This window comes from Lynx rufus, unplaced genomic scaffold (genome assembly GCF_022079265.1).
Source record: "Lynx rufus isolate CCGP_SWC_20201006 ecotype Redwood Valley unplaced genomic scaffold, mLynRuf1.p SCAF_6, whole genome shotgun sequence".
In the NCBI taxonomy this organism is placed as follows: Eukaryota; Metazoa; Chordata; class Mammalia; order Carnivora; family Felidae; genus Lynx; species Lynx rufus.
In genome coordinates, this window is record NW_025814878.1 from 129,341,406 (window position 1) to 129,353,071 (window position 11,666).

At 40.3% G+C, this 11,666-nt stretch overlaps 1 protein-coding gene across 1 annotated transcript in view; it reads left to right on the forward strand.

The window, feature by feature from the left end:
- TMEM170B (transmembrane protein 170B) overlaps positions 1-5,533 on the forward strand; it is a 31,100-nt gene extending 25,567 nt beyond the window's left edge. The window contains exon 3 of the mRNA XM_047103304.1: positions 3,532-5,533. Coding sequence (XP_046959260.1) covers positions 3,532-3,662 — 131 coding nt within the window. The 3' untranslated portion in view covers positions 3,663-5,533. The remainder of the gene's footprint in view (positions 1-3,531) is intronic.
- Positions 5,534-11,666: the final 6,133 nt, after the last annotated feature.

The window sequence follows — 11,666 nt, forward strand, 5'->3', positions numbered from 1 at the left end:
AGTGCTTCTGGGTGTGAAATCATACAGGACTTCTGCACATCTGCTTCTCTTGGAGGGAGGTGGTAACTTCCAAACTGGTCCCTAGCTGATTATCAACAGGAAAGAAAATGAAAATTTATATTCTCATTTGTTTTATTCTCTGCATAACACTCTTTTGACGACACCCCCAAATCAGTGCTCTGCTCAGTTGTAATCCCTACTTTCAGTTTGGTATGTATCTCCCCAGATTTCTATTTATTTATCACATTTGTTTGTATTTTCCTATAGACGTGTTTACATATAGATGCACTTACATGCGGGTGTATGTACTAGTGGAGAATATATAGTCTTGTGTTCCATTGTCTTTGTTGCATAAATGACATGTCTTAGGTCCTTTCTGAGTTGGTTCATAAAGTTTATATTTTTCCTTTGAAATTGTATGGGTTTCATGGTGTGGACTTGGTATAGTTTAACCACTCCAGGCTGATGGACTTGGGTTCTTGCTTTTGACTTTGTGGAGTTTTAGGGTTCTTTGTTTGTGTTTTTGTTTGGTTTTTTGTTTGTTTTGTTTTGTTCTGTTTGCTTTTACAAAAAGTACTGCCTCGGTTATTCTATGTGTGTTTGTGTGTGTATATGTGTGTCTGTATTCTGGACATTAATCAAGTATATTAATCAAGTGTTCTAGTCTGTCCCTTGATGGGTTCTGCTTATTTTTGTGTAGTCTTTCAGCAGTCCTCTTTTCCTAAGATCATAAATATATTCTCTTATATTTAAATTTTTTTAGCATTTTTATTTATTTTTTGAGAGAGAGAGAGAAAGAGAGAGAGGGAGAACATGAGCGGGGAAGGGGGAGAGAGAGGGAGACACAGAATCCAAAGCAGCTCCAGGCTCTGCACGGTCAGCACAGAGCCCGACACGGGGCTCGAATCCACCAACTGTGAGATCATGACCTGAGCCGAAGTCGGACGCCCAACCGACCGAGCCACCCAGGCGCCCCATATTCTCTTATACTTTAAAATTTATATTCGTAGTTTCGTTTTTAGCATTTTGTTCTTTAACCCATCTGAAATTTATTCTGGGGAGCGGTTTGAAGTAGGGACCTAGATTTATGGCGTCCAGTGGTAGCCACGTGTTCCAGCACCATCTGCCGAATGCTGAATGACCCATGGGAAACACCTGTGTCATCCACTACTGTGGCAACTACCAGCCAAAGTTGAGAGCGCATCCTAGGACCAGTCACTCTCCCAAGACTTACCAAGCATCACCTGTTCGTCTTCACACGCGCCCATTTTACAGCTGAGGAAACAGGGCACACAAGAGGGGAAGTGATTGCCGTGGGTAGCCCATTTGGAAGGTGGTGGATCGCAGACTTTAATCCACAGGTCTGGCTCCAGAACCCACGCTCTTCGCGTCATGTAAACGTGTGAAGAAGTTTGACTTGACAGATTTGCTTCCCATTCCCTAGGCCGCTGGAGCTAGTTGAGTGCTCAGTGTTTCCTCTCCTTTGGATCATTTTTGAAAACTTCATGCTGGAAGGACAGAGGCCAAATGGTGTTTTTAAAATTGGCGATAGTCTTGGAAATCTAGGGTAAATCCTCATAAAAGCAGAGTATTTCTCAGGTTTAATGTAATTTCTGATAACAGAGAAAGCATAAGATCTTGACAATTTTTTAACGTTTGTTTATTATTGAGATGCAGAGCATGAGCGGGGGAGGGGCCGAGAGAGAGGGAGACACAGAATCCGAAGCAGGCCCCAGGCTCTGAGCTGGCAGCACAGAGCCCGACGAGGGGCTCGAACGCACGAACCGTGAGATCATGACCTGAGCCAAAGTCGGACGCTTAACCGACTGAGCCACCCAGGTGCCCCAGATCTTTACAATTTTTAAAGACTGTTATCCAATTCTAAAATTTGAGGATATCACCAATTACACTAGTGAAATTTATTACTTGATTAAGCAAATGCAGGTGCCATTAGAAGTTTTATTTAATGTTGAGATGATAATTATTCACTTTATGATTTTCTGAATTCCTTGTTCTCTCTTTCAAATAGTGTCAATGTGAAATGATAGACTGCTTTGGGGATTTACAGCCAGACTCACCTAGGTTGAAATTCCAGCTCTTGTACTTACTGTATTTCCACGGGCTAGCAATTGAGCCTCTGTGAACCTCTGTTTTCTATCTTTAGGTAATAATACCCTGGAGTGGTGTGGATATTTAAACCAGGTAATATTTGTAAAGGTACTATCAAGAAACATAGTATGTAGGAAATATGATACACATTTTAATTTCCTTCTTAAAAAATGTGTCTAGGGGCGCCTGGGTGGCTGTCAGTTAAGTATCCGACTCTTGGTTTCGGCTCAGGTCATGATCTCACAGTTCGTGAGTTCCAGCCCCGCGTCGGGCTTTATGCTGACAGTGCAGAACCTGCGTGGGATTTCTCTCTCCCTCTCTCTCTGCCCCTCCCCAGCTTAGTCTCTCTCTCTCTCTCCCTCTCAAAATAAGCAAACAAACATTTAAAAATGTGCATATAAAGTCCTTGGCTTAGATTAATAATTTGTTTTTCCCTGGTATATCGCTTTAGAGAAATATGGTTCCTTTTATTTGGGAGATTTTAAGAGAAGTACAGAGATAATTCTTAGCTAATTTTTATGAACGGATTTCTATCTCAAATAATGGTCATTTCAGTGTCTCTGAATCCTCTACTTCTGGTCTTGCTTTTTGTTTGGTCATTCTAGGATAGAGAGACAGTTTTTTTCTAGAGGAAAGTTTTAAGGCCATCTCAGTCTGTAAGAAGGCATACTGTAACTTAAATGTTTCATTATATATACTATATTAATAAGGTGAAGTATTCAATCATATGGGCTCTGCGACTCCTGGGAGTTCTCTCAGGAATTCTCCTGGAGAATCTCTGGGATTCTCTCATTCTCAGAAGTGTGCATCATCTAAACATTTCTCCCAGAACAGGTGTTGAGTTCATCTTCCATTTTTATTAGATGTCAAGATACTAGTCTCTAAATAACTTTACAGGTGTATGCTTTATTAAGAACTACAATAAACTACTTTATATGGTAGATTCTGAAATGTAGCAGTCTGCTATTCTGATTATCTTATATGACACCTAAGAATTAATTTTTTAAAAAATTTCTTAGTTAATTTAGAATTTTGATTAACTTCTGTAATTTTCTCTTTTCACTAATAATTAATACATTGCATTGTATGTTGATAAAAGTAGTGGTGATGTCTGGCCAGTTCAACGCCCAGGTGAGAGATTCCAATAGCAAATTATTCCTTTTCTATGAACCTGTTCGGTGCCTAGTGACAGCGTGTACTGTAAATACGTATTTTACAGTTGAATAGGAAAATAAGAGGCCTGTCTTCCAGTTACGTGACGTGGTAAAGCGTGACTTTTGCCAACCCCAGGGAAACTTCCGCGGACGGTTCACAAAATGAGAATGATCGATTGCTGAAATGCAAACACCGACGTCGCCTCGGAGCGGGGGTCACGGAGGGAATGCGTGTGTGATCTTGTTTCTCTACCCCTCTCTCGTCCAGGTGCAGCCGTCGCCGGCATCTACAGAGTAGCAGGGAAGAACATGGCCCCCCTGGAAGCGCTGGTGTGGGGCGTGGGACAGACTGTATTGACATTAATCATCTCCTTTTCAAGGATCCTCGCCACACTCTGAGGTTTCGGTGGGAATGTCTCACGTCACCGAAGGAAACAGATGTACAGCTTCTCAGAAAATGGCGTTGTTAACGAGCGGGAGTGAAATGGTACCCGAACGTGGAAGGAGCCGGGTCACAAGCGAAGGAAGGCCTTGAGCTGTGTGCAAAGATCGCCCTCTGGTGTTCAAGTGATTGCACTACCGCACTGCACCTTACGTGCCTCCGTCCCGGGCCAGGCGCATTACACTACCGGAAGCTACGAGAGGAAGCACCTTGTTTAGCTGCCAATCAGGTTAACGCTGGTGTTGAATCACCGTTGTTAACAGTGTTGTGTTAAGTTACAGGGACGTTTGGAGGAATTGATATATGTGCCAAACTCTTCTTCTTCTTTTTTTGTTTTTTAACATTGATCATGTGACAATTTGCAAGTGTAGATGTAGACGAGTGCTGTGAACCACATCCGACATGAATTCAGGTAACTAGTGAGATTTTTGTCGTGTAACGCTAAATCCCGTATGAGTGCTGAATACCGGATCATTTAATATGATAGGGAAATTACTTGATTTTTCACGTTGAGCGTTTCTGGGATTTAGGGCTTTAGTATGTTTAGGCATTATTGTTATTTACTTTAATTTATGTGGAAAATAATACTTAATGGAAAACTAGCTAAACTCTTTTAAGGACTCAAAGTAGACCTGTAGGGTGCATCCTTTCCAGTCACTTAAATAACACTCTTTTAATAGGTTCCCTCCTAGGAAACTATTCTGTTGATATGAATTCAGAAACTTTATGGGTCACACACGTTGATTGTAGTTTGTGTGTCATGAAAATATAATTTGAAAATTTTCTTATAACCTTTGTAAGAAAAGAAGTCTGAAATGCATGTTGCATTCTTTGACCCTTCTAAAGAAAGTTTTGCCATGTGAGTCATGGAGAAAACATCTTTATAACTAGTATCTTGGTGGGATTATATTACTTGTTGCACATATCTTGATTTTTGACAAAACATACACAATCTTTAATCTTTCATTCTGGAGTATTAACTATATTTAAAGAGTGGCCTAAATTAGGCCGTGAAAACAAAAAGCCTCATTTGTAGATAAGTAACAAGTAAGTTATATACGAAGAGTAACAAACTATCTTACTTTGGGCATGTGGTAACATGATTTCGCTAAGTAAAAATTGGGGTATATAGTACATAATTTTAAAATTTGGCAGTTAATCTCAGCATATTAGTACAGTCCTGAGCATGTAGTAGAGTGATTCTGTTGTTCAGTTCTTGTTTTATGCTATTATTTAAATTTACTAGAATGAAAAAGCCCTGAGCATACAACACTTTAAGAGATTCTGGCAAGATGTAATCGTTTTTAAGAGTACAGGAATAAGGGAAAACACAGATCCTGGTTGAATTTGTCTCCTACTGAGATTTTTAAAAATACCAGGTATTCTTACAAATGTACTAACTCAAAAAGCCACTGCAGAAAATATCTTAAGGTCAATCCAGAAAATAATCTGCATACTCTAGCCTCACTGTTTTATAAATGATTTGGTAAAAAGTAGTTTTCTATTAGGTCCTGTTCAAATGTAAGAACTTCATTGCCCACACTACTTCTGTCCACCAAAAAGCAGAATATGTATGCATGATTTACCAATAAGGAGTTGGGGTAGGGGATACTTTTACCAGTATGGAGGCCAATTTGGGGGGTTTACTAATGCTGTGGCTTGGAAATCTGTTTTAAAAAAAACCAGTAAGCAACTATGCATCCCTAGAGATCTTTGGAGTAAATCTTAAAATTGATTCTTTTTATTATGTACAAGCCTAGAATTATGTTCATGTGTTCTTTCTATTCCTGATGTTTTCCTAAATTAAATGTAGGCATACATTTCCCAAGTCGGTTTGATTTCTCCGTTTCTTTCAGACTTGAATTGTGTTCTTTACTTTGCCTATTCTGTCAATAATTTCAAGTGTTCATATTCTTTGAGAGGAATTACTGATAATGTGTTTACATTGTTTCAGATCTATCTACAAAATGGGTATTTATTTCAACATATGGTTATTTCATGATTTAGGAAAGTTATCATGGTAAGGGAATAGGGAGCTCATGGTTTGGAATCCAAAATTAGCCACATTAAATCCATCAAGGTGTGGACCAAAGAGATTTTAACTCCTGTTTTTACTCTGGAATGGAAGTATAATTGGATGGAGAATAATTAGTCTGCAGCTGCCCCATCAGGTTGCTTTACGTGATGAAGTGTGTGTGTGTGTGTGTGTGTGTGTGTGTGTGTACTTTGAAACATTAGGGGAGTTTTTGGTTTCTTTGCTGTTTTTAGTTCTTTTCATTGGGATTTTGTGCAACTGTCCCTCTCTTGATGTTTTGAAATGCAGCTGAATAGAGTGAATTGATGAAATTGTCTTAATAGCTATTTCTATAGCAAGATTTTTTTTAATCGGTGGTTTTCCTACAGAGACAATAGATGCTTGATGATATGTATCTACACACACGTATATATCATTACATACATATATCTAAGGCTGCTATATATGAATATAGTCTAATTGGGAAGCTTTTGTTCAGTGAACGCTTTTCATGTTCTAGTGGAGAATTTTGTGTGTTTGTTCAGTTGAGTGATCTTTTAAATAGGTAAGGATGTGTGAGATTTTTGAATTTGGGGAAATTTTTCTTGGTTTAGTCATGCTGGAGACCCTTTTTTATGATATGACAGAAGCCCTTATTGATGTATTTGGGTGACACCTTCTTAAAATTTGTATGTGATCTAGCAGTAAACTTTCTATGTGACATATGCAGGAAGGAAGGGGGAAATCTCCTTCAGCGTTTACACTCCTTATTTAAAAAAAAATGTTTATTAAAATACCACTGACAGTGAAATCAGTTCCCCAAAGAAGAGACCTCTGGCCCAGTGCCCAAACAAATTCTTATTTAACAGACTGATGAGAACTGTCCATAGAGCAGAATTAATCAGGGGGGCGGAGCCATCTAAGCTACAAGTAATAAGTCACCCTTTTAAATGCAAGAGGTGCAATGAATCTGCACCTGAGGGGTGACTCTACTGGTTGCTAGGAGGAGGAGACTTCTAGACGGTGGCCCTGTTCGGTGTTTGCGGCTTAGTCTCTCTTACTCTGGATCTCAGTGGATACTAGCCAGTGTTATGGTTTATTACCCAGTATACTTACTTAGTATTTGCAACGTAGGTTTCCACGGCCCAAAGTAAGGGTTTTGTTTGTACTTGAAGTGAGAGCTAAGGAGATGAGCTGCCCTGTATAGCATGCATTTGTGATATAAGGAAGAGGGGTAAGTTAAAATCAGTGTTGTCGAAAAGGTCTTTGTTAGAGAACATCTAATGAAGACATGAGCGGGGCCGACACTCACCAACTGACTCAATTTTGTGAATGTTTTTGGTGGATCTGCTGTCTTCAAAGCGCTGTGCTGAGTATTTCCTGTAGTAAGTACAGGGATGACCGAGATGGATCCTGCCCTTGAGTCCTCCAAGAGCCGGCAAGATGATTACAAATCCTAAAAAGGTTGGGACACTTGGCTTCCCGAGTTTCGGTTCGAGAGCTTAAGTCCTGTTCCCTCCCCTCAAATTCTGTTTTTCCCAGCTTATCCACCAAAGGAAATATCTGCAACTGAGATCTCATTACTGGGGCAGAGTGGAGAGAATACTAGCCTCTAAGCCAGCAACATCGATTTCAATCCAGGGCGCAGCACTCGTTGATGTTTTGTTCGTGAACGCAAAGCAGTACATGTCTGGTAGCAAATGACCAATAGATAGTCGTTAGAATTTTTTAATTACATTTTTTAATACCAACTGAATACGTTGTTTTATAAAATTCATCTGTTTTCTTCAATTTCCACCTTTTCCGTGCATATATTTTAAGAAGGAAACTAAAAAATGTCTCTTAATAATCTTGCTTCCTTTACCTCCTCTCCATCTCTCTCTCTTTAAAAGTTTTTAAAGTTTATTTATTTTGAGAGAGAGAGAGAGAGAGAGAGAGGGAGACAGAGAGAGTGAACAGGGGAGGGGCAGACAGAGAGAGAGAATTCCAAGCAGGCTCCACACTGTCAGCACAGGGCCCAATGCGGGGCCCGAACTCACAAACCGCGAGTTCATGACCTGAGCTGAAACCCAGAGTTGGATGCTTAACTGAGTCCCCCGGGCGCCTCCCTCTCCCCGTCTTGATTTTGAAAATCAGCAGATACTCCTCTAAGACCACTTCTGGGAGGTGGTGGTGGTGGAAATGGCCAGGACCAGCAGGGCTAAATTGCCAGTCGTGTTCACCACTAGTTAAAAGAGGAAAAGGGTGAGGGTAACCGGCGTTGACTCCTTTGCCTTATCCTGCTCACTTCCCTTGGATCATTCAGGCAACATTCACTGAATCTCTCCCACCTGCAGCTTACTATCCTGGTAGGGATGGGAAAGGGTGTCCTTTAGGAGTCCCATCTTTCCAAGCTGCCGCCCTGGCCTTTGGGCTTCCTGTGTCGGAAGGAGAACTGGGCTTCAGTGCCCGCCAAGTCCTTCCTCCCACGGACCAAAGGTGCTCACGCCCAGCCTGTTTGTTTCCAACTTCAAGGGAATACTGCTGCTTTTCATTTATGTCCACTTTATAATTCAGGAAGTCACAAGATGCTAAGAATATTGTCTGAAATATTCTCAAACGACTTCACTCTTGCTACTAAAATGCTTCCCTCTCAGAAAAGTCTTAATCACAGTCTCTTCCGAGAGTCCTCACCTGCTTGTAAGATGTGAAGAACACGGAAAGTTAGGAAGAAATTCTGGTAGGCCCAAATTACGGGGAAGTTGGCAATAAACTTGCTGGGCAGCTGCATCAGTTGTTCCTTTTAGGAACCAGAGGTGAGACTCTCGGTGCTGACAGTTGGCTGGTCATCCGTCAGACCAGGTGGCTCATAATGTCCCCGAACTCCCAGTCCTTCTTATAACGTCTTGCAGGGAGACTCTTCAGGTGCAAAAGGACATTATTTGATTACAGATGAGAAAGTTTTTCAAGCACGTGGCAGCATTTTGTAGCAGCGGGGTGTTTAAAGATGGGAAGAAAAGCTGGGAGGTAACGCAGGAAAGCCTGGGTGCGCGCCATGAAGGCCCCTACGTGATGTGAACACAGCTCCCCCTTGTGTTAGGGTCGTAAACTACACTGTGTGAGTCAGTCTCCTGCACGTTGAAACATGCTGTTTCTTTATTTGTGAGGCTTAACTGGCCACAGAGCATTTGAAATCCTAGTACATTTGTGTGTGTGTGTGTGTGTGTGTGCGCGTGTGTGGTAGGTTTTCCTTTCTCATGAAAGGGTCTCTGTTCGGTGTAGGCAATACAGTGTTTTTGAGGAGGCTGCTGAAATAGTTATCTAAAAACCTATCTGTGAATTTGTTTGGGGAAGTGGTGATTAACATACAAAGGATTTTCAGTAAATGTGGGGATGTACCAGTTAATATTTTATTAATGGACAGGAACACCCACATTCTTTGAGTGAACTGAGCTCTGAGCTGTAACTGTCTCCTCTCCCGCGTTTAGAGGCCTCACTTTTACATTCTTTGCGGCCATTGCACGTATGTTGAACTTACATAATAACGCTTTCTGGATTTTGAGAACTAATTTTGAGTTTCTTAAAAACCTCCCTCTCCGTTCCATACAGATGTCATATGTTATAGTTTAAACATACGTACGGTGCGTTCATAGACTCAAAAGAGCTGGTTTAGAAGAAAATGTTCTTAACACCTTATGGGTAGGTATGCAGCTGTAACCTTACCGAAAAGTAAATGCTACAGGCAAGCCAAGAGAGCATGAACCTCTTACATGTTGTTTTAGATTACACTCTGCACCTATGTAGATGTTCCTTCAGTTGTAACATAACTGTCCCCTCTTGGGGAACGTCTTTAGGTGTGCAACTGAAACTAGAAAGCTGTGTCACACATACATATAGAAAGAGGAACTATAATTCACACTTACCGTAACGGTAACACGTTTTCTCCTAAACACATACTGATAATTGCTAAAGATCATCTCTTGTTTTAGAGCCCTGTACGAATGAATAGGAACTTGGTAGTATTGCTGCTGCTAAGTTACTCTTGTTTTTAAATGAAAATATTTGCACATCATCACTAAGTATCTTGGGGGAAGGAACATTTAAAAGTTTTCTCCACGGAGAGCAAAATAGAGGCACTTGTTGGAAAAGTAATTAAAAGTGATTTACTTTCAATACTGGATGAGTTGATGGTCTACACTTTCTTGGTATTTGTGATATCAGATGCATCTACGATGGAGAGATTTTTTTTTACAGTTTTGGCTCTCAACACACACACACACACACATACACACACACGTGCGCGAGCTCTGTATATTTAGATGAACAAACAAAAGTGCACAGTATTTTTCATTTTAGTCCTATAACTTGGTAAAATTTGTAGGATTCTACCATGAAGTATTAACCCCTGACTCTAGTCATTCTAGGACAAGGGGATCAACTTCACGTTCACCAACAAAACTGTCTTGATTTAAATAGCAAAAATATAGTTTACCCGAGAGGTATTAAAAACTCACTTTCAAATTGTGTCAAGTCTCAGACCACCGATGAATCATTTAGCAAAACAGTCCAGTTTTTAAAAGCTAAATGATGCGTTAGTGCCTTGCAGTTAAGACACGTTTGCAAAGTGAATGTGGCAGGATTCAGGATTGGCACATTGGCACTGGAGGCTTAGCGGTTAGGGACGGCGTAATCGAAATTACTCCTTGTGGTTTGTAAAGATCAGCCATTTTGCCGTTGACTCTGACAGATGACAGTTCTTCTCATTACGCTTTCGTGATGTGCTGTTGGTCTGTATCTTTTTCTTTTCTACAAGAAAGCTTGAGCTGGAGAAAAATGTAGTCCAGACAAGTTAACGTGGGATTTTAAAATTTAGTTTTGTTGGAAACTCGAAATTCTGGTGTGAGCCGTGTCAGTTTTATACTGTAGTTCAAGGGCAGACACTTTATGTAACCTTTAGGCATACGTTTACCATCAGGGATTTATTTTTACTATAGAAATACTTAATGTACTGTGAAGTTCAAAGACGGGAAGGATACATGTTGAACGGGGTAACGCACAAAAACAAAGGCATACGTGATGAAGTACCCTACATTATGTGAACACGGTCTCCCCCTTCTGTTAAGACTGTAAACTACACTGTATGAGTATGTGTTTGTATTGTGCATGTTTACATAATACGTTTAATTTTGAAGGATTATTTTCAAGACTATGTTTATGTATAATACCTAACAAGCTGTAAATATTGTATACTATTGATTTTTAATTTTATATAAGCAATTTTTTTATTTCCCAATTCATGTATAAATCTCATTGTGTACATAGCGTAATTTCCTGGACAACACAAATTTTGCAGCGAACTTGAATTATCTCAATTGTGGTAAGCATCAGGTTAGCCTTAGAGATGTCGGTCTTGGTTTTAAATTCTTTTTCACCACTCATTTTCTTCAAAGGGCAGCAATAAACTTAACATGTGAGTTATTTGTGACTATGGAAAGTTGGTCTGCAAAGACAAGACCGAGGTTCCAGCCCATTGCTTTCAAGAAAAGATGCACAATTAGTATCATCCACTGTCTAATCACAGGACCGTTTCCGAGGCCCGTGTGTCTCTCCTCTTTGTAATAGACAGGGCGAACCCTTTCCCGACACACACATGAAACAGCTGTTAAAAGCAACTCCAGAACTTCAGTGTTGTCATTACATGAAATTTACTGGATTAAAAATTTGTAATATACAGTATTTTAATAAAATTTCTGTATTCAATTTCATGCACTTATATATAAATAAACCTGTCTTTAAAAGCTTTATGGGGCGTTTGACTGTTGATGACAGAGCTTTTCAACTCACTCCCTGTAGTCACGAATGTTTTCTCGTACCCTCCTGTCAGTTCTTCTGGGCCGGTTCTGCGTGCGGGTTTTGGAGGGGCACCAAAAAGTAAGCGAGAGGTCCTAAAGACAAACTCGGCTGACTT